Below are 23035 nucleotides of genomic sequence, written 5' to 3'. Positions count from 1 at the left end.
TAAATCTTATCAGAGAATCCCCTGTGGGCAACCAAAGAATGTGCAGGTCCATTTAGGAGCTGTGCAGTGAGAAGCAACACAAGCAGGTAAAACAGGCTTTAATGTCAATATCTTAATAGCAAAGCTGTGAATCAGTCGGTGATACAAAGCACCTTACAAACATTAGAGGTAGTCCACAGCATTGTAATATGCATAGAGAAAACGCTATGGCCGTAACGACTCTGTTTCAAAGGTCTGAGGCGAGCTCCAATCTCCTGCTTTGTGTTTGTAGTGCAGATTAAAACCACTGTTGTGCTATTTTAACTTTACTTCTGCTTAAAGTATAAAAACATATACTTGGCAACATATACATTAGGTTCAGAATCACATATATTAAAACTTTATCATGTATACTTCATAATATATATTGAGTATTGGCTTATGTAACTCAATCGGGTCATTTCATAGTTTGGCAATTGTGTGATATTCAGTTGGATTACATAAGCAAATGCAGTGTTACATTATAAGAGGGGACATCTCCCTCCCTCTCATGTGCCTCACACACTTAGAACAGTTTTTCGTGCACTTGTGCTCCTTTAATCTCCCATCATCTTGTCGTCTTAGCACGCGCTCCGTGGGTTCAACGCCCGCAGTGCCACCCCGGCCAGAGTCCTCCAGGCAAACGTGGAGAACTTAGCCGGGCACGTTTCAGCTCGGCTGATGTACGAGGACGCGAGCCGATGGAGTCGCTTTGCACCAAACGTGTTGTAGTGCCCAGGAAGTACTTGGTCAACCTGTCAGACGGAGCAAAAAACAGGTTCTTCATAAGGCTAACCTGTCCGTAAGCTTATGACGCTATAGCTACACTCTGCTTCTGCAAAGACCTCTAGATTTCTGTGTGTTAATAAACACAATTCAGAGTTTCTCTGAATGCTGGTGACAAAAATACAACTACGTGATCACAAGGTTGGAAGCAACAAACCATTTGATAAAGATACGTCAGGGTTGGGCTCAATTACAATTACTTCAATTCTATTACATTTTCTATTACAACTCAATTATAATTACGGTGACTGACATTTTTTTCCCAAGAATAATTAAAATTATTATTTCTCTCCAGGAAATTGATTATAATTATCTTCTCAGTAACTTTTAATAAATAAGCCCATAAAACGTGACATTCCTCTTGCGTTAGAATGTCTTATGGTCAGTTTTGACCCATGTTTTAAATCAGCTGTAAAGTACACTAAAAAATATCTATCACCCAATTTGTTTATCATCCCATGGTTACCTTGTTAGGCTTCCTAATCAATTAAAACATTGGTATCAATATTTTTGGTGTGGGCGTCTGAGCCTTTTTTCTGTCCTAAATTTAAATATGTTTTTAAAAATGGTAAAATAATCCTCGAGAGAACAGACAGGTGGTGGGAAATGGTGATATTAAACATATTTTAATAATTGTTGACTAAGTACTGTATGTGTAAGCTACAAAACTGTAACCTGGTTCCACAGGTTTGTGTATAACTAAATTGCAATTGACAGTTTTCAGAGAATTTTCATGCCTATTACAGTCAATTGTCTGAACTCAATTACAATTCATTTATGAATACAACAGTAACAGATTTTTAATTTTTTTCAATTACAGTTACAATTATAATTACTAGGGGTGTCCCAATTCGATATCGGTCCGATATTAGCCTGAAAACGAATATCGGATATAAAACACCGGATTTTTGGGATTCCCGGGTTAATTTTTTCAATTGTAGAATACTGTAAATATTGTGTTGAAGGTTAAAACTGATGTAACCAATTGGTTAATAATAAATGGGTCAGTTTTTGTCATAGACTATTGTTCTCTGAGTAACATCACTTGATCAAGCCTTTTCTAACATTCCACACTACAAAATAAGTCATGATTAAAGAAGAAGAAAAACATCGGTAACATATCGGAAACGAAGAAGTTGCATCGGGACATCCCTAATAATTTAATCATAATAAATGATCAATTACATTTCTAATGGTGCATCCCATCTCCTCTGAGGTTCAGCTGACGTTACCTGTTCACTGTCCACCAGCCCCACCAGACGCTCACAGCTGCTGATGTATTCACTGACGCGACTGTAAGGCAGCCAGTCGATCATGGCCCCGTCATACACCACGTCTCCACTGAAGAGCAACTTATTGTCACCGTCATGGAGGCAAATGCTCCCACGGGAGTGACCTGGCATGTGGAGTACAGTCAGCTGCCGATCACCCAGATTGATGACATCACCTAGAAAGGGAAATACGAACAAAGTAAAAGGCTACGATCATCTCATCACACATTTAGAAATTGGAAAATTATGGTTTTACACATTAACGCCATGATTACTAATATAACTGCCAGTTTGGGAGGGTGGGAGGGGGCAATGAAGCCAGTTGTTTATGTGCTCTCTGCATGTCGGCATGAATCACCACAGTGTGAAGCACACTGAAACTATCAGGGTGTCGTCCATTAGGTGCACACCTGCTGAGAGAGGCACAGCGTGACTGAAACAGTGGATATTCATTTCCAACTGCAGTGCAGCAGTAGCTCTGACACAGCACAGGAAGCTGGTGTATTGATTGACATTGTTTGAATTACAGTAAACAGAAGACGAGGTGAAAACAGGTCAACATCTGAACCAACTCTGCTCACTTTGGATTCAAGATGAATGCAACATCAGATTATTTAATAAAACTACATGTTCTGTTCACTAGACCAGTGGTTCTCAAACTTTACGGGCTGGAGAGGTACCCCCGTTCTCTTATTTCTGAATCCAAGTACCCCCTTTGTCCAGCTACAACATGATGGAATGAATGAGTGATAACACACATTTTAAAACTTTGTAATGAAGTGGAAAGAAACAGTGTGAATAGATTTTTATTATTTCCTGACTGACCTTTGTATTTTCAGTTCATGTTCATTTTCATCATCATTCTGATTATCATTATGAAGAATAAAAATACACAGTTTAAAATCCTCTTTTTTTTATGCTTTTATTTGTTCATTTGCCTCTCTCTCTCTCGCTCTCTCTCTTTCTCGTACCCCCTGTGGTGCCATTGCGTACCCCCATTTGAGAAACACTGCACTAGACTATTACTTTTAGATATTATGCACTGCATTGTAATCAATGTGACTTAAACATGTATTTAACTTCTACACATACCTAGTAGCAATGCACGATACTGGGTTTTTATTCAATATGTCAATATTGTGCAACTTATTTGGCTGATAACAGCATTTTTACAAGATCCAAGCCTTCAGTATCATAGCTATATATGGACCCAAAAATAACAATAGTAATAATTAGTTTCAAAATCTGTAAGTTTGGTGATTAATTCTACTTGCCTCGGAAGTCTGCTTCCCACACACATGGTTAGTCAAGCCTCTCCATGGATGGTGAGTCACCTACGTATATAATGTCTATAATTAGAAGTCAATTAATCGGTTAATTATATCGGCGGCAAAGCCGATGCCCGATACTCAATTTTAAAGCCAATATCGGTCAATAATGATAACGTCTCTATAATATCATGCATTGTTGATTAGAGCTGGTATCATGGCCAATTTCCTGAATCCATTTGATTCTGATGAATAAAGTTTTGAATCAATTAATCGCAATTCTATTTCGATTCAGTATTCATTGATCTTTCAAATTGTACTGATTAATAAGATGGTTCCACATTTCTGACTTAAGTTGGGGCGTTTTACCCAGCAGAGCTCAGTCTGTATCCTCCAGTTACACAGTCACACAAGACTATAGCACAAAATTACTAAGGTTAGGGTTTTTTAAAAAAAAAAATCGATTCCAGCACTTATGAATCAATTCTGGAAAATGTCAGTTAAATCAATTCAAGATTGATTAAATGGACTTTTTTACTCAGCTCTATTATTATTGTACTACACGTAGTTGTGTTTATTACCCTTATGGACACATAATACAAGGTAAAATCCCTTTGTGGGTATTACAACCACTGCTGGTCATTCTTTCTTTGAGGTTACACTCCATCACTACACTTAACACATAGTGGAAACATAAAAAGATATAAACCACATGTGTCAAACTCGAGGCCCAGGGGTCAAATCCAGCCCTTTAGAGCAGTGGTTCCCAACCAGGGGTACGTAAACCCTATAGGGGTACTTGAACACATTGTAGGAGGTACTTCGAAACATTGATGAATCTATTTCCAACATGCTGAGTCATTTTTAAGCCTATTTCAGACACTGTACCTGCTCATCCAACATCTTTTTCACCCACTGACAATAAACGACATGAATTGAATAAACAATATTTTGGCCTTAAAATCCTACTAAATTGTTATTAACGTGTTATGCACGTTACTAAAAATTGAGGTCAATATATTCTCTGCTACACGATAATTGTAATGCACAAAATTGATATTTAGTGTGCGTTCAACGTACAGGTTGACATTTTCAAGCTGTAGGTAATTTCAGAGGCCAACCTTACTAAATTGGAGTGATGAAGGGGTTCTCCTAACCTGAAGAGAGGGATCAGGGGGTACATGAGACAGAAAAGTTTGGGAAACACTGATCTCGAGCATCCAATTTGACCCATGAAAGACAGTAAAAATGATAGATCGATGTAGATACTGTATCTCAAACTCACAAATTCAATGAAACTCCCCAATATTTGTATGGGCTCAAACTTTTCCCATGTGTATATCACATGAATGCAGTCGTTTTTGAATCACAATTTTATTCTTTTTTTTTTTTTTAAATCTTGTAATTTCTCACAAATAATTCCATAAAATTCCACAAAAATTGGCTACAAAATCAAGGATTTTTTAAGTGAAGATCCTGCAAGGACTGATAATAAAAACTTGATCACAATTATGTTAAAATTGCTCCCACCTAAAATCTGTGGCCCACTTGAGATCAAACTGATCCATATTTGGCCCCTGAACTATAAGGAAGTGTCTATTGATACGTAAACGTATCAAACGTATACGTAAACGTATCAAACGTATACGTAAACGTATCAAACGTATACGTAACCTATGGGTACGTTTTCCGGACCTTTTCTACATAAGCGTAATGTGCCTGCGTTTTTCCGATGTGTCAGGATTGCTGAATGGTCTAATGCGCCTGACTCAAGAATTCTTCCTTCCGCTGCCGTGGGTTCGATCCCCACTTTCGTCATATATATTTTTTTGATTTTAACATATTTAAGATGGCAAATTCCACATTTAGAAATACATGTACAAAAAAAATAAATAAATAAACATTTTAGGGCATTTCCTAGGGGTTGGGGCGAAAATAAAAGGGTTAGCGGGGTCGCTAAAAATAAATATGAGCTAAAATAAAACTGACGGAACTTTAAGTCACGTGGTGCACCTGTCACTCTAAACTGGCCAATGAGGCGCGCTGCGTCTGAATAGAATGCAGTCTATTGATACGTTTCCGTATGACTAGCCAAACTAAAATGAGTTTGACATAAGCGAAGGAACCCATTGTTGTTATGCTATACACACCCACACGAGGGGACAGAAATAGCATCTTTGTCATAGGTAGAATAAATAATAATAATAATAAAGGATTCTGTCCAAAGGCATTTCTTCTCATACCAACACTAAGTGGAGCTGATACTAGTAAAAATGGTAGTAATAATTACCTCGTGACCTGTCTCTGCAGACCCCGCCCCTCCCTCCTACCTTCCTGCAGTATGTGAGTGGGCTGCACGGCCTTCACTTTGTAATGCCGGGCCCTCCATCCAGGGCTGGGGGCCTGGGCTATCTCCCTGTCACTGAGCCAGGTGACCATCTCGAAGTTGTCCCCGTTGGCCAGAGCATCGACCTCCGCGCTGTGGACGCCCACCTGTTGGAACTGATGCAGACCACCCGAGTGGTCGAAGTGGGCGTGGGTGGCGATGGCCAGCAGCGGGTTCTTCCTCTGCGGGTCTTTACCCAGCAGGCCTTTGGCCTCGATGTAGTCAGGTAAGCTCCTCAAACCAAGACCCGTGTCGATCACCACGTCCTGGTGAGAGCCGCGGAGCAGCCAGATGTTGGCCCGGTTCTCCGACTGGAAAAACCGCTCCTGGATCCAGAACAGTCCGTCTCCGAGCGACTTGTGTGCGTACCAGTCGTCTGTAGACATCCCAGTTTGGATGCGGTGGTGTCAGTGGTGTCGGTGCTGTCTGCGCGTACAGGGGAGCAGAGGTGGAGAGCAGCGTTCGGCCTTCCAGTGCAGCCCTGTTGTGTTTTCATTGAGGATAATGTGATAGTGAACGGTCACACCCATGGACGAGTACAGTGCGCTCATTGGGTGACGAAGGAGAAGACGTCACAGCAGGAGGAGTTGTTATTGGCTGAAAAACGGCCCCGCCCCTTAAACGTCACATGGGGTGGGATAAACGAAAGCCACACTTCACACAGAGTGCGCATGGCAGCGTTAGCCGGTGACACCAATGTTTTACAAATATCCGCTTTAACGCTGACTGTACTCTTTCAGTCTTTCGTTAAAGACAGACTCGTCTTACCATAAGAGTAAGTTAACGTTATATAAAGTCACACGACAGAGTAAAACGCATGTACCACCGGGATATAGACTGAAGTTGTACCCTACCCTATTGGAACAGTCCACTAACTGCTCTAAAGTGAGTTCTGTGTTACTACAAAGTGCATGTGTTGTAATTATTCCTCTGTAATGTATCAATGTGGACCAGAACCGCGTCCAGCATGAATGACTGAGCCTTTCCACTGTTACTGGAGCTAAACGTAGTAACAATGACTTGCTGTTATGTTGCACGTGTGGGAGTGACAACATGTGGTCTGTGTTCCAGGTAGAGGACGGTTAGAGCAGTGATGGCAGGTAGAGGCCGAGGTGTCGCTGCCTTCTCCTTCAATGTAGAGGCTCTGGGCATCGGTAGAGGCACCATGCCTGAGACCAGGGTGGGGCCCACTCCACTGTTTCCAGTAAGTACCACACACACAGTTCGCCATATGGCAGAGGTGACTGACAAATAACGAAGTACAAATACTTCTACAAACATCTAAAAAAAAAATTTAAAAAAAAAACAGCTTAAGTATAGTAACAAATTATTTTCTTTGTTACTGTGAGTTAGGAAAGTCATAATTATGAGTTAGTAAAGTCATAATTATGAGATAGAAACATTTTTGGTACATTCCATCTGTACCCATGGCACTGGCCAGAATTCTCCATTTGTTGTTCAATAAACCATGCTCTACTTCAGCCTGTCACGGCAAATTTGCGGTTGACCTCATTTGGAGACATGATTTATTGCTCTGGTTGAATGATGGAGTCCAGGCGAGGCATTGATGATTTTATAAAAAAGATTTATTATAAAATAAAATAAAAAGGAGTAAAAAAAGAAGCTTCCATCCTGAAAGAATGAAAGGCAAAAGGCTCGTGGCAGAGCAAAAAGGCAAGACCCACTCTAACTAACAGTTTCACAGCTTAAGCTTTTATACAGATAACAGAAAAGTTCCACCCTGAGATAAGGAGAAGGGGAGCGTCAGATGCCCAACAGTGGAAACATTTGAGGATGATGAAGACGTGTATATTATGAGGAAGATTGGGAGCCACTCTTATCTATCCTTGATAGTGTGTGTGTTCGTGTATATCTGCATGTGAGTTTGAGTTATGGCCTTCAGCAGAGACTCTGTGTTGCACTGAGTACAATACGATCTGTACTGTTTAAAGTAGCATGATTCAGCTGTTCAAAAGTGCAAAGAGTAATGGAGTCATCATGTATTAAAACATGACAAATTGTACACATGAACATACATTTGAGGATATGATGATGAATATAAAAATTGCCATAACAAGCCACATCAGTTTTATCCTTTCGACGCCAGAGCCTCTTTTTGCCTAGTATCTTTTCAAGGGTGCGTTAACTCAGCATATTTCTATGTGAATTTGCAAGCAAACAAAGTATTTCATCATTTGTAAAGCCTAAAGTCTAAAGTAGTCTTCGAGAGATGGCTCATGTGGTGAGCCATCTCTCAGTGTCAGCTCACCACATGAACAAGCTGCTGTAAATGTTTTTAAGTATCTCATAATTATGACTTTGTTTCTCATAATTATGACTTTCTATCTCATAATTATGACTTTGTTTCTCATAATTATGACTTTGTTTCCCATAATTATGACTTTCTTTGGTGATTTTTTTTTTTTTTTTTAGTGGTGGAAACGGGCTTCCATAGCATAGGACAGGATTTGAGAGAAAAAAAAAACCCAATAATTTTAAGTTTTTTTAAGAGTGTTTAGATCATACCTGTCAAATTTTGGATTTGAAAATAAGAGACTTTTTCTGGCGCCCACTACGAGCCGTCCCACCCGCCCAACCGAGCTCCAGTTTCCCTTATATTTTAAAATAGGTGTATAAGAAATCTGAAATACCCACTTGTCAACCACTGACTAAATACAATTATGTGATTAGAATCTGTGCACTCAGAAATCCATTTAACTGAGCTTTACATGCTGTTCTGAGAAGTAAAAGCAATGACTCCTAAAACTAGTATTTGATACATAAGCTATTATTTATATATATATATATGAAATATTATAGTTTTTTATATCGCCAAAATTGAAAACTCGATACATCTTGAATCTCGATATATCGACCAGTCGCCCTATATTATAAAACAGCCTAAATAGCAACATAAATGTGTATATGAAGCACAGGTGTTTATTTAATATACTTACAGTTTATATACAAGTCAACACATTGCATATTTACTGTTAATTTCACGTTTGTCTTTCAGTTAGACATTAACACTTTATTTTATTACATATTTTCTTGTAATTTCTCATGCTCGCTCATGTGGTTCTCTGGTATTCACTAATGACTTATTAGACACATTTATTACAGACTTTACATTCTTTAACACGAGTAAAGCAGTGTATATTTGTGGAGCTTGTGATTGGCTGATTTTTCATGGTGACTTACGTCGTTCCTTCCGCTGTGGGAGACGTTAAAATCTCAGTTATTAATCTAACAGAACATGTAACTGTGTCCCATCCTGCTGCTCTTTAGGAAGATAAACTCTCTGTCACATTTCACAACGTATTTACACCAGTTCTTTGTTTTTTTTGTTTTGTTTTTTTTTTTTGCCGGAACGTCTTCATTCATCATCTCTTTTCTGAGTTATTTCCGGTTTTGTTGGCGCTGTCGGCACTAATCTGACGCCATTTAGTTCAGTAAGGCATATTTTAATTATTATTCTATTAAAATACGGGATATTTATGGGAAAATACTAATACGGGAAGATGGCGGGAAAGTGGGGTAAAATACATGTTTCCCGGCTAAAACAGGATACTTGACAGGTATGTTCTAGACATATATTAAACGTATCAATAGCCTCCAGGACTATGGGTACGTTTTTCTGACCTTTTCTACATAAGCGTAATGTGCCTGTGTTTTTCACTGTGTCGGGATGGCAGAGTGGTCTAGGGCACCTGACTCAAGTATTCTTCCTTCCGCTGCCGTGGGTTCGAATCCCACTGCTATCATTTTAACATATTTAACATGGCAAATTCCACCTTTAAAAATACATATATAAAAACAAACATTTTAGGGTGTTTCCTGGGTTAGGGCTGAAATAAATATCAGCTAAAATACAACTGACGGAACTTTAAGTCATGTGGTGCACCTATCACGTCACCTAACCTGGCCAATGAGGGGCGCTGCGTATGCGTACAGTTGAAGGTATCCATAGCCACAGCCTTTTTTTAATGCCAATTGTTGATGAAGATCTCTAAACACATTTATTTCTATTGCCTTGAAAAGATTGTGATACATTTTGTACTGCTGTTCTGGGCGTGAAGTCAAGTCACGCAGATGGTGACGCCAAATGGTGCTGGTGCGCGTTCTATATATTTACATCAAGAAAAAAACAAAAAAATATTTTTTTCAGCATTACAGCTTTAAACCTTTAATAAAAATTGAAAAGCAGAACAGATTATGACACAAATTATAGATTTGCCAGGTCAAATAAACAACAACCAATCAAACCAACAGAAATCAATTACCAAGTGCTGACAGTGCACTTATGATTTCAGTTTTGGCTCTAATTATTGCTTTATAATCTTATTATTATAACTGGGTCGAAACCGACCCTAACAACACAAAGGTTATAATTTCAACCAGGGTGTTTTATAATTTAGTGAAAAGTTGTTTTTTTTTATTTTTATTTTGTTGAAATACAGGTTCCTGACCAAGTCAAAAAGTTTTGATGCACTAAACAAATGTATGTGACTCTTTTATGCATTTAAAAACTACATTTAGTAGCATGTACTTTTTTTTTTTTAACTTTTACTCAAGTAAGGGAGCATCTACTAATACTATAGTCATTTTTTATTCACGTATCTATACTTTTACTTGAGTTCTAAAGACTAGTACTTTTGCTACCTCTGGAGATGGGCCACTTTTATCAGTGTGACTCTCTGATCTGAGGGCCACATTATCAACATTCATATCAGCATTTAGAATAATGACCAATCTGAGCATTAATATAGGAAAGAACAAAAGGTCTGTTGGTTTTTCTGCTCCTTTTGAATGTTTTCTTTTTGTTTTTCTATATTCTTGTTCTTGTTTAGTGTATTGTTATTTTTAATATCTGTATTTTTCTATAACATGTTTTTTGTAGTAATTTTGGTTACTGTTTTGTGTGTTAATGGTGTATATTAGTCATGTGGGATTTTCATGTCATATGTATTTTTCTGTCATTTCGTCTATTTTTTTGTTGCCATACAGTGGTTGTGTTGGGTACCTTTCTGTCATTTTGTGCATTTTTGTACTTATTTTGTGCATTAACTCTGGGGGCCACACAATAATATTGACATGTGGCCCCTGGGCCGTCTGCCATATGGCGTCCTACAGGTACGTGAATGCAGAGTCAGGGTTGACTACTTATTAGTGGGGGGACGACACACTGATTTCACGATAACAATACAATGTTTTTTGAAGGGGGAAAAATGGTTCTATGTTCTACCTCTGGACATACGTAGATGTTTTCAAATGGATAGGAATATAAAAATAATAATTAGAAAAAAGTAACAAATCAGGTGTGTCGTAGATAATGTGGATTCTTTTTTTTTTTTATCGACCCTACCTGTAATACCCCTCGTACCCTCGATGATACATCTTGTGATGTTTTAATGTATCGTCCAACCTTTAATCGCTATTATAAAACCAACTATTACTAATAATTAGGGGTGGCACGATATAAAAAGTTCACAAGGCAATTTACATGACTGGGCTCACAATAATACAATATGATATTTTTGGAAAAGGAAAAAAGTTGGAAAAATAATCATGTTTTTATATGACTTTAACTCTGGGCATAAATACAGTCTGACAGTATGACTTTTTCCAGCTCAACAGGAATATGAAATTAAAAAAAACATGATTACAACCAAATTTTCCTAATTAAAGTGGAAGAAGTGCCACTGCAAATAGAACGCAAGATATTCATGGCAGTCTAAAATCATAACCAAATCATGTCATCATATTGACATCTGTTCATGTACTTTACATCACAAGTTTTTAAAAACATTACCACTCCACCATTGATAATACATCATATTTTTGTCACACTATTTGTCATCCCACTTTTAATACTATTATAAAACCAACTATTACTAATAATTGGATGATGATTTGATGTGTATTGTATTTCCACAGAATTGATAAAAGCTGCTGAGCTTAAAGACGATCCTTAACTTTTTTTTTTTTAAATACAAACAGACTTATAGGGCTTATAGATAAATACACCTATCTATCTGTCTATCACAGGAGCACATGTATAGTGACAAGTGATCATTTGTAAATAAATTGGAAAAAGGGAATGACAATAGGGGTGGGAACCTCTGGGTACCTCACGATACGATGCGATACGCGAGACAAGGCTCACGATAACGGTTATCTCACGATATGACGATACTGCGATTATCGATATATTGGTCAGACATCAATCTACGATAATCTATGACATAAGAAAAAAAAATGTAAATAAGTGTCAACATACCAATGTAAACAAATAAGCATCTCCACAAGTGCTTTCTGTAAACAAAAAATAGGGTCTTTCTAACCAGTGACACCATTATAGTGCATTATTCCAGTAAACAATATATTGGTTCCTTCAACAAACAGCGACAACATTTCTGTGATGACGTACTTGCACATTTTAGTGAAAAGCAGAAAAGGTTTTGGAAAAAATAAATCGATACATAGGGGGAGCATATCGATTATCGATCATGCGGAAAAAAATATATATATATCGAGATATTGTCACACTCCTAAATGACGAAGTAGAAACTTATTTTAGTTGTTGTCATGGGTACCTGGAAAATAGTACATTTTGACTGAATTTTTCCAAATTGTATTTCATTTGCTTTTACAGCTGTTGTCCTGGTTTTATACAAATGTTTCTCCTTCTCCTGGTTTGACATCTTAAATGGAGTTTATTTTAGGGATATGTGAAAAACTGCCGGTGTCCAAACTAAATATTTTGGTAAATGCTCCTAATTTTGGGTGACAGGCATTCGCTGTGTACTTCCCACTCCAGCTCAAACTTTAATAACTCGCTTGGTGCAAAAAAAAAAAAAAAAAAAAAAAAATCTCTCCTCATATTTCTGAATTTGACTCTGGGAAGCTCTGGCCAAACTTGGTAAACATAAAGAAGTAAAGCTAACTTATTCATTTGATGTGTGTTCTAACGTTGCAGAGCACAGACTTCAAAGCTGTTCCACTGAAAGTCAACGAAGAGGAGGAATACATGCTGGCCCTGAAACAGGAGCTGAGGGGCATGATGCAGAGGAAGCCACACAACATCAAGCCTCTGGCCAGTAAAGCTGGTGAGGAGTGGTGTAAACCAGAAGAACCTTCCATGGAATGAAACCATTAAGTAACTGTCTGTTGGCTCCTGTCAATGAAAAGAATGCAAGCGATTACCTCATGGAAGGAAGGGGACTGGTTTAATTGTTTCTACAATGTTAATGTTAATTAAATATAAAGGAAAAAAAGATTATTATCCTCCACCACAAAGTGTGGAAGGAGGAAACAGGTTTGACCTCTGTCCGTCCGTCTGAGTTAAAGAAAACAGCTTGTTTCAGAAACCGTTTAAGATCAGATAACCAAATTTGGTGTGTGGCTTCAGGGTATCAATACCTTGATGGAGGTAACTAAATTTATAAAATACTTAGATTAAGGAGTTGAACTTAATTATAGATTAAATAATGTTATATAGTAAAGTTAAATTATAATCACATTATATTGGACAAGTTAAGTTTGGGGAAACTGTTTCATAATTTAATAAAATGATTAATTATAACTGAATGTTGAGAAATAATTTTTTTTGTTTAAGGAATAACATTGAATTAAAGTCACTCAAGTGAAGATGGTTTGTTTGTTTCCCTTTCTATTTAAATTGTATTTTGTCTCCAAGCTTAATTTAAGTTAACCTTAAGATATTGAGAAAGTTAATACATTTAAAAGCAAAAACATAGATTGTGATTAAATGATTTAAGTGCTAACATTTGTTTTGTTCTTTTTCCTGTTACAATTCAAGGTTTTTCACCTGAGAAACGCTCCTTTGTTCAATGTTACAATCAACTCAGAAATAAAACAACTTTATTGGAATCAACTGCTTCATTTCAAGTAAAATCAGTTTTAAACTCTGGTAGATGCAGGAAATCCCTTCAAGCGGGGAATAAAACAATAGCTGTAAAAACATGTATTCCTATAAATAGTTGTGGTGTGCTCGTAGTTGTTTCCAAAGTAAAAAATTAAATGAGAACTGCTCTTTGTTTAATTAGAGGTGGAGAGATACACTGAGCGATACTTGAAGCGGAGCCAGGAGGAGGCTGAGGAATGGACCCCAGGTACATTCCACACGGTCATGTGACTGCTGCAGGACACCAGGGAGAACGCAAAGTGACTTCTTTTTTTCTAACACTTTCAGACTGGAGCCACCTTCCTAAAGAATTAATGCCTCGAACTAAAAAACCTCAGGTCAAAACAGGTAAAAGGAAGTCTTTGTCTTCTAGTGCAGTGGTTCTCAACCTTATCAGCCTGGGACCCCCACTGTAAAGGTGTCAGAGACCGGGGACCCCCACTGTACCTGAAGTTGGTTGAACAGACATGAACATCATGTGGAAACACGGCCATCTATAAGGGGGAATAAAGGGGAGAGACTTTTGGGGTCCATCCATAGTCAGCAAAATGATGGGCCATTGTTCTATGAATCTGTGATAACCACATTTATTTGTCTGAATAATATCCACTGTTATCCAGGAAGTGTAGTAGTATTTGCTCCATAGTATAGTCATCTTAAAGATGTAAATCCTTGTTTTAATCAGAAAGTGGCCAAAAATGGTGGAAAAGGTATTGAAATATGATTTTAAAAACCACAGAAAATGGTTAAAAGTTCAAATTTAGTGTCAGTGTTGGTACACTTAGTTTAAACTGGCAAATAATGGGCATGACAAATCGTAAATGTGGTTAAATTGGCAAAAATAAGCACGAAAGTGGTGGAAATGGTTTACAAGTGCCGAAAATGTCTTTAAGAGGACAAAATGTGCAGAAATTGGAGTAATGTAGCAAAATGCATTAAAAGGAGCAAAAAATGATACATAGGTTAAAATGCGGCTCAAATATTTCAGAAAATATTCTTTGTTTCTTGAAGGTATCTGGCGACCCCCTTTGGCTGCCCTGTGACCCCAAATGGGGTCCTGACACCAAGGTTGAGAACCCCTGTTTTAGAGCAGTGAATAAAGTTGTTTTATTTTCCAATACTTTTTTTAGTCCCAAAGAAGAAAACTAAGATTTCCCGGAAAGAAACAGAAGATGTGCTGAATAAATTAGACGTAAGGTGGCACTCATATTGTCTCTACCTATCTGAAGTAATTTAGTATAAATCTATGTTACAGTTTGTGTTTGTAATATCTACTGCTACATTTAAGGAATTGGCTAAAAAAGATACTGGGAACCCAGAAAAGTCTGATGAAGAAACTGAAAATGCTAAAAAGTCAGACGAGGAAGAGCTTGAAGAATTTGAAGAGGAGGATATCGAGGAGGTTGGTTTGCTAATATCTATATTCATGACCTGCTCAATGTCTAGGAGTTAGTTGACGCTTTTCTTTATACTCGCATCTTTAATTTGTGTGCAGGACAATGACTACATCGAAAGCTATTTTGACAACGGTGAAGACTTTGGTGCGCTCAGTGACGATAACATGGATGCTGAAGCAACTTACTGAGACAACCACTGAAAATTAAGCTGTATTTATGTTAGTTTTTTTTCATTTAAATATTGTAAATATATTTAAAATATGATTTATTTTGTGATGTAAAATATGACAACACGTGCATAATGGCAATAATTTATTTAAAATAGTCATTCATTCCCCAGCCTGTATCAGTTCCACAGTTTGAAAGGCACATACTGTCTCTGAAGCATTACATTACTAAATTCAATAATGAAATAAAAGGGCTATAATAAACTCTTCATTTTATGTCTTTCTGGGAAGTGTGTGCATTTCCCATTTCACTCAACATGACCTCATAAAGAAGTCAAATGCCACGCTGCAGGTTTTTAAACGGCTCCTTTCCTAAATGCCTAATGTTACTTTTTGTTCTGTGGTTAACATGATGAACCGTGTTGAACTGTATCCCTCAAGAAGTTCTTTATATTATGAGAATCAGATACATTTCTCTTCAGGCAAACTAAAGCAAAGACAAATTCAAGCAACTTTCAATGAAAATTAAGAAAAACTTTCACCTGGTTATTAAATACTGTAAAACTTGAGGATCAATATTCACAAATTAAAATATGGCAGCAACTGAGTAATGTAATACAATTTAATATAGCAAAACAAATACTGAACCAAATGACTGGAGTTTTTCACTTTGGCTAAAGTTACTGATCCATTGCTGAATAAACATGGATTTATGAGTGAACTACATGTAGTTAAAAATGCAGCAGCACAAATGACCATTTAAAACGTCTCATTGAAAGAGTTCAGCAGTGACTCTTTCACATGAACGTTTTTAAAGGCTCTAATGAGTTGTAGACCCAAAGTCTGCAAACTACTGCACATGTTCAGACTGGGGGAATCATTAGTGCATCACATCCTCGTTTCTGTAGTCCGTCTGTCCTTTAAAGTGACTTTTACCCTCAGTGACCTAACAGGTGTTAGCTAAGGGTTACATAATGGTAAATATCTACCTGGTTTAATTTTCTGACTGAAGTTAGAATCCCGTGCTGTCCCCCCTCCCCCAGTGTACCTGCAGATGTCCACATTATGACTCGCCCAGACATGATTCGTTGTTAAAAAGGTCCAGGAGTTGGCTATACCCAGGTGTCATGGAGGCATGTCTCCCTGAGACTGTGTAGGAACGCCATGATGGCTGACGTCAGCCTTTACCAGGACCTCATAATACAGCAGATAAAACACAGGTGTGACGATACCAACGACCAGCATGATGACCACAGCAGTCCACCATCTCATCCCCCAGTCAGCCCCATAGTAAGGGTCCTTCCTCGCTGCTGGTTTGTATTCTACTTCCTGCAGCGGCTGGGACTGCTGCTGCGTTAGGGACGACACCACCTCACTGAGGTTGTTCCGAGAGGGAGCGGTAGATTTCACCAGCCGCTCAATGTCTTTGTCCTTTTCCAGGAGGAATCCCTCCACGCTGTCGGTTGAAGAAGAAGAAGAAAAGTCAGTGGAGGAGTCAATAGGGAGGGACGTAACAGGAGGGATCTGGGAAAGCCGTCTCGTCTCCGTGGGGGAGGCAGATTTAAGAGGAACGGGGGAATGGGTCTCAGTTAGGACGCTGAATCGTCTCACGGGGATTTTGATGGAGCGCAGAGCGAAAAAGTCCTGCTCTGTCAGTAGGTTGTTAGCGCGCTTAATATCAGCCACCTGTGAAAAAAACAAGAGGACACAATGATAAGCAAAAGTTTAATAGCATCCACTGATTAATGTGAAGTGTTTGTCACATAAAAGTAGTTTATGCAGCAATGAGCAACAAACTTAGTGAATCAGGCATGTTTGGGCCAAAATAACAAATAACTGCTCTACGTTGGTGTTGGAAAGTTGTCACTAACTACAGTAACATATTTAAACTGTATTTTCACATGCCCATTGAGTGGAAAAATACACATGATGCTAAAATATACACACATTTAAAAAAATATATAAAATCAATATCATTTTAGCTGAATAACACTTTTTGGCAACACTTTACTTAAGTTTTGTACATAAGGTTAACATTATTATGACACGACACCTGTCATTAGCATGAATAAAGTGCCATGAAGGCTGTCATTAAGTGTCGTTCATTACCCTAACTAAACTAGATCCCTCCGCCTAACACAAAAATGCCAACATAGCTCCAAAGGTGTCATAATTTAGCGAACGACACTTCATGACAGCGTAGTGTTAGCCTTAGGTATAAAACTTCAAGTAGAGTGTTTCCCAACAATTAACTGTTCTCAGTTGATGTTGGAAGATTGTCACTATAACTACAGTAACATCTTTAAACTGTATTTTCACATGCCCATTGTGTGGGAAACTGCACTTGACACTAAAATAAACACTATCAACATTTCATGATTGGAGCTGGCAACAACTGAGGGGAAATTTTGAATAAAACTTTCTTTTCTTGATGAAAAACCTTTTCAAAACATAATTAGAAAAACAAGGATAAGTCAATAAAATATATAAATGAATATAATTTTGCTGACTAACGAGTGTTATGAGAGTTACATCTTTGTGGCAGATTCAACCTGAGGACCATGATAGTGTGATAACAGATTTAATGCATGTGATAAGAGACAGCTCCTTTCTGAACACGTGCCGACAAACTAAGTTAATCATATATGAACATGGAAAAAGCCACATACTGAGCAGTGATACAGCAGGGCAATGCTGTTCAGCGTGTCCCCCTCCAGGATGTCTCTGGTCAGGTGGATGATATCGTCCATCCTCTCTCTGGAGGTGCTCCTCCGCAGTCGCTCCCGTCCACGGGGTCGCAGCTCATAGATCTCTGCGTCGTCCTCTGACAAGTCGTTCTCCGAGCCGTTTTTTCCAAACATGTAGGTATGGCCGCCATTGGCAGGTTGCACCAGGGTGGCAGACTGGAAACTATAGTGTGGGCTTCTACTGGACATGTCGCCTTGCTCTAAGGGGAAAAGTAGAGGCATGTTTGAGTATTTTTCACACACAAGGTAATTCAACAAGCTTCATGTGATTAACATCTCACTGATGTATTCTGGAACAAACTATTCAGTGATACTATCAACTTTCCAAGGAACAATATATGCAACTACGCGACACGCTTGAGAGATTGTGAGTTTGATTGGTCATTGGTAAAGAAAAGGAGCTCCATTATTCTCTCAGTGGACCATCTTGTCGAGGTTATTTTTTTTCCATCCACAGGCCAAAAAAAGATTAATTTAAATCTAATGTAAACTACATCCTCTAAACTAGCCATTGAGCGAGTAACTGTGGAAGCACTTGTGAGTGTGTTTCTCCAGGATAAACTGGGGATTGTTTCTGGATGAAACCCATTTTCCCATGAAATAAGCTCTTACTCATCATTAGATCACAAGAGAATTATTAGATTATCATAATACACATTCATCAGAATAGTTTCTGGGCTGGTATACGTGATAGATGGATGAAATACAAACAACTTTACTAGTAGTTGTGTTGCTAACTTCTTTAAAGGGTACCCGTCGTGAATTTTACTTGCAAGCTATATGTAGAGATCGTTTCTATTACTAGAGGTTAAGTCTGATTATTTTCTTTAAAAGTCGTAGAACAGCCAGGAGGAAACTAAACGCCATTCGTGACTAAATCTGTGACCCAACAAAATGGAGTGTGAGGTGAATGGTCCGTTACTAAGAGTCGTTCAGTCCTTGTACCAAAGGAGTAAGAGTGTGGCTGTGTGTCAGAACTGTTCCCAGTGAGGGTTGGACTACACCAGGGCTGCCCTTTGTCACCCAATCTGTTCATTACTTTTATGCAACCGGGTTGTGGAGGGGGGGGTCGAGTTCAGGGATTTCCTCACTGCTGTTTGCAGATGATGTTGTCCTATTTGCCTATTACAAATACACACAAAAATGACTCCAAAACCCAAGATGAATACAAAAATACACAAGATTACTCTGAACGCACACATAAATATGCAAAGCCACAACAAAAACTGAACAAGATGATCAACTTTACCCACACAGGTCCAACGTGTATATAGTTGGATATTTAGGGAGTATAAACCCTAAATCTCCAAGTAGAAAGTGATCATTTAATTTTCACAGAGCACAAAAAGCAGAACCTTTATTAGAATTTAAAGCATCACCTACACAGGATCATATTGTGACTTCTTTAGTTTGAACTGAGTATTCATCCACAAGGCATCAATGCCCTGTGATTATGTAACAACTCTTGCTGTTTGTTCTGTCGTGGGAACACAGTGACTCACGTAGCGCTGCGTTATCAGATAAAGGGTCTTCTATCTGCTACTATCTGAGCAGTGATGGTCATGTTAAGGTACAAGCACTGGATCTATTCCCCACAGTATTCAAAGTTAAAGGCTCTTGCTAGTTTATTTCTGTCATAGACATTATGTGATGGTTGACACATGTGCACCCATTCACTGTGATACACTACGTGTTCATTGTCTGGCCACACGGGAGAAAAGTTAGGAGTTATTGAAGGAAGTAATTGGGAAAACTTTAAAGATGATTGTGTAGATGTTGCTTATCAGGCGATATAGAAAATGCAAAATCCCCTATATCAAAATATATAGGGATGTCCCAAGACAACTTTTTTACTTCCGATACGATACTGATATTGCTGCCTTGGTATTGGCCGATACCGACCCAATACGATATCAGCATGAATCATACATACTTTTATTACTCATTTTGTAGTGTGGAATGTTAGAAAAGGCTTGATCAAGTGATGTTAATCAAACAGAGAACAATATTCAACAATTCAAGTTCACTTCAGTTATTTTTTACTGTCAGTGAGGGCGGGGACAAACACAACAAAAACTTATCGGAGCGCTTATTTCGGAGATTTTAGATCCAGTCCAATAAAATACAATATTTGTGCTTGAGCTGATATCTTATATCGGATCAGGACACACCTAGAGATATATCTATTTATTTTTACTTGTTTTGATTTAAACAATCACACAGTTCAAATCACATGATACAAGTATTTAATATTATTCATAACAGTGCAATTCTTTACAATTTTTCCATATTTTATAGCTTATTTTGTAATAAAATACTTGTTTTAAGAGTCACTGCTTTCATTACGTCTCAGAACAGCATGAAAAGCAGTTCGATGGATCACTGAGTGCTTCCTAAACAAGCCACACTACACGATTTACTCACACGTGCTGTCCCTTAGAGGAGAAAAAAGCCAAACGTTAAACATATTGATCATCTGTTTGTTATTAAATGTGCCTGCGTGGCATTTTACATCAGCAAATTTAATCCAGAATTATCTTTCTGGTAAGACTTTATTGAGTTAAAAATATTAAGATTAATATCGTAGAATATTGAGATATGAGTTTTAGTCCATATCGCCCAGCCCTACATTATAGTACAACTCACAATGCTATGGCAAAAGTGCACTTAAAGTGATTATTTGCTACATTAGCCTATCCCAACATAATCACACACCAACTAACAACAGTACTAAATTATGCTGCCAGTCAAACAGGAAGAACTCAAATAAATCTCAACCCGTGTTACGGATATTTAGGTTTACATGTTAAGTGGTAACTAAGTTGAGATAATGATATTGTTTTAGCAGATGTTGGAGAAGTTAGCCACGCTATCAACGAAGCAATTACTTTGCCTCGTTGTTTTCAATTCAAGAATTCTAAAATACCCTTATGGATAATTATTTGTGAAACGTCGAAATTACAATATTGACTCTGCATAATCACAAGATTTCCCCAAAACAGTCCAACATTTAGCTAAACAAAGCGTACCGTACTGCTGTGTATGTATAACCGACATAGTACATTTATTATGCTTGTTTTTCAGCACATTTGGAAGTACCGTCGCTCATCAGTGAAAGGAGTATCCAATAGATCCATAACACCGGCTAGGCTAATGCTAACTAACGTCCACAGGGTTTTGTTGCTAACGTTAAGATAATGTGTAGTGGTGAATGGGTCAGTAATACAATTAAATCTTGGTGTTTTCATAAAAGCTTCGAATAAGAACCTTTACCTGACAACATTGAAAGCCGACCCGCTCAGATTTTCTTGTTATTTCTCATAGTTTCACTGGATTATCTTCGCTCCCACCTTGTTAGTTTGTTACCTTCCCTCTCAACTACGGCTCACTCACGCCACGTCAACAGAATATTTACGTGATGACGTAACCAGCTGTTTTACCCATTGAACACACAAGGTGACGCCAAATGTCTGAATATTCGAACCTACTTTGTTGGGAACCGAAGAAACTGCTGTCATATTGATTCCTTTAATTTAAAGTTTAAAACAAATGTTTTAAAATCAATGTGCATTACATATACACATGACTCTTTTCGAATTAACATATTTTCATGTGTACATAAACTCGTAAAGGAGTGGAAGTAAATTTATAAGTTCCCACCCCTGTAATTGTCATAATTCATATAAGTAGTTGCTTCCTTTCACAAAATAGTTAACATAACAGATAAACAGTTTTCATGCGAGAAACATACATATGCATATACACATAATGATATACATATAAATAAACAAAACGATATGTTACCAACAATGGTAACACCCTTTACCTTTATAGTGTATATATATATATATATTTTTTTTTATTTTTTTTTTATTTTTATTTTTTTTATTTTATTGATTAGTCACAAAAAATCACTGCTGTTATATTTCAACGTCTTCATATATATATATATATATATATATATGGTAGGGTACTGTATTTTTTTAAGCTGTAGCCCCATACTCTACTTTGTTTAACAGCTTTCATCTAACTTTTTAAGACAGAGTAGCCTAATTACTACTTTATTTGTGTTTCAAAGGTCAATGACAGGTTTTAAAATTTCACATTTCTTTGAAACGAAATTGAATGGCTTGGAATGTTAATGAATGTTGATGATGATGATGGTGTTAACACTCCCATCTTAGCAATCACAGTTAAAGAAAACCCAGTTATTTCATAACTGACAAAGCCTTTAGGATGAAATTTTAAATGACCCTATGGAAAGCTCTAAGTGGCCACAGTTACATTTACTGTACAGTATCTGACATTAAAGACATATTAATTTAGTCCCTCTCATTTTTCCCATTCCAAATAAACTACTTTAAATTATTTGTCGAGTCCTGTCGGATGCTGGCTTTACATTACATTTTCATTCCACCCATTCCTGCCCTTACAAAGGGAGATGTTTCATCAGAAGAGCCAACACTGACACTACCAGTCAAAAGGTTTGACACACTTTCCTGACAGAAATAATGGAAAGTTGTGTCCAACTTTTGACTGTAGGCAGTGTATGTTATTCTAATTGGTGTTTCAAAATAAATTATAGTCAATCTTTTTGTGTCAGTTTGTATTCTGTACTGGTAATTGTTAATAGATCTGATTTTTATTCCTCTATATCATTGGTTCCCAAACAGGGGTGTGTGTACCCCTAGGGGTACAGGACCACATTGCAGGGGGTACTCGGAAAGATTTAACAATTCATTTAAAAATAATTGGGAAATGTTCTTACTACCTTTTTAAGCATTTTCTTTTTGGACAAATTCACCACAAACAAGACGTTTAATGAAAATACATATTTTAAATATAAATCTTAAAGTTCGTGTCAATAAGCTTTTATTTTGATACTTTTATTTTGAATTTGTATATTAGCTAAATATTTACTTTCACCTGTGACATTTAGATTTAGATTTAACAATTAAGATTTACTTTTAACATTTAGATTTGACATTTGGCATTTAGATTTAACATTTAGATTTGAATGTAACATTTAGATTTAGTATTCAACATTTAGATTTAGATTTAACATTGA

At 37.4% G+C, this 23035-nt stretch overlaps 3 protein-coding genes across 5 annotated transcripts; 1 reads left to right on the top strand and 2 right to left on the bottom strand.

The window, feature by feature from the left end:
• Positions 1–81: 81 nt before the first annotated feature.
• Positions 82–6249, bottom strand: mblac2 (metallo-beta-lactamase domain containing 2). The gene is made up of 3 exons (XM_028457521.1): positions 5674–6249; positions 2037–2251; positions 82–773 (listed from the first exon to the last, which is right to left on the bottom strand). Exons 1-3 carry the CDS (start codon positions 6113–6115, stop codon positions 600–602), a joined length of 831 nt encoding a protein of 276 aa, XP_028313322.1. The 5' UTR covers positions 6116–6249; the 3' UTR covers positions 82–599.
• On the top strand, positions 5823–15431 carry polr3g (polymerase (RNA) III (DNA directed) polypeptide G). Of its 3 annotated transcripts, none has more exons than XM_028457523.1 (8): positions 5823–5955; positions 6801–6933; positions 12709–12838; positions 13799–13864; positions 13945–14004; positions 14787–14848; positions 14945–15058; positions 15152–15431. In XM_028457523.1, the coding sequence occupies exons 2-8, from the start codon at positions 6823–6825 to the stop codon at positions 15239–15241; spliced, it is 633 nt and encodes a 210-aa protein (XP_028313324.1). In that variant the 5' UTR covers positions 5823–5955; positions 6801–6822; the 3' UTR covers positions 15242–15431. The 3 variants fall into 3 exon arrangements, with proteins under 3 accessions (XP_028313324.1, XP_028313323.1, XP_028313325.1); XM_028457522.1 differs by lacking the exon at positions 5823–5955 and adding an exon at positions 6338–6614; XM_028457524.1 differs by lacking the exon at positions 5823–5955 and adding an exon at positions 6348–6504.
• Positions 15425–21369, bottom strand: lysmd3 (LysM, putative peptidoglycan-binding, domain containing 3). The gene is made up of 3 exons (XM_028457520.1): positions 21241–21369; positions 17890–18167; positions 15425–16906 (listed from the first exon to the last, which is right to left on the bottom strand). Exons 1-3 carry the CDS (start codon positions 21248–21250, stop codon positions 16346–16348), a joined length of 849 nt encoding a protein of 282 aa, XP_028313321.1. The 5' UTR covers positions 21251–21369; the 3' UTR covers positions 15425–16345.
• Positions 21370–23035: the final 1666 nt, after the last annotated feature.

Source organism: Gouania willdenowi, chromosome 9, assembly GCF_900634775.1.
Source record: "Gouania willdenowi chromosome 9, fGouWil2.1, whole genome shotgun sequence".
Classification (NCBI taxonomy): Eukaryota; Metazoa; Chordata; class Actinopteri; order Blenniiformes; family Gobiesocidae; genus Gouania; species Gouania willdenowi.
This window is presented reverse-complemented; position numbering and strand designations above follow the sequence as displayed.

Bases quoted from the DNA above. Each gene is read 5' to 3' on its own strand.
- mblac2 (XM_028457521.1), bottom strand. From the start codon at position 6,115: ATGTCTACAGACGACTGGTACGCACACAAGTCGCTCGGAGACGGACTG. The intron at 2,252-5,673 runs GTAGGAGGGAGG...TTCCCTTTCTAG, and splicing joins CACTCACATACTGCAGGAAG to GTGATGTCATCAATCTGGGT. The intron at 774-2,036 runs GTAACGTCAGCT...TCCGTCTGACAG, and splicing joins GGCTGGTGGACAGTGAACAG to GTTGACCAAGTACTTCCTGG.
- polr3g (XM_028457523.1), top strand. From the start codon at position 6,823: ATGGCAGGTAGAGGCCGAGGTGTCGCTGCCTTCTCCTTCAATGTAGAG. The intron at 6,934-12,708 runs GTAAGTACCACA...CTAACGTTGCAG, and splicing joins GGCCCACTCCACTGTTTCCA to AGCACAGACTTCAAAGCTGT. The intron at 13,865-13,944 runs GTACATTCCACA...TAACACTTTCAG, and splicing joins GGCTGAGGAATGGACCCCAG to ACTGGAGCCACCTTCCTAAA.
- lysmd3 (XM_028457520.1), bottom strand. The intron at 16,907-17,889 runs GTATGTGGCTTT...TTTTTTTCACAG, and splicing joins CCCTGCTGTATCACTGCTCA to GTGGCTGATATTAAGCGCGC.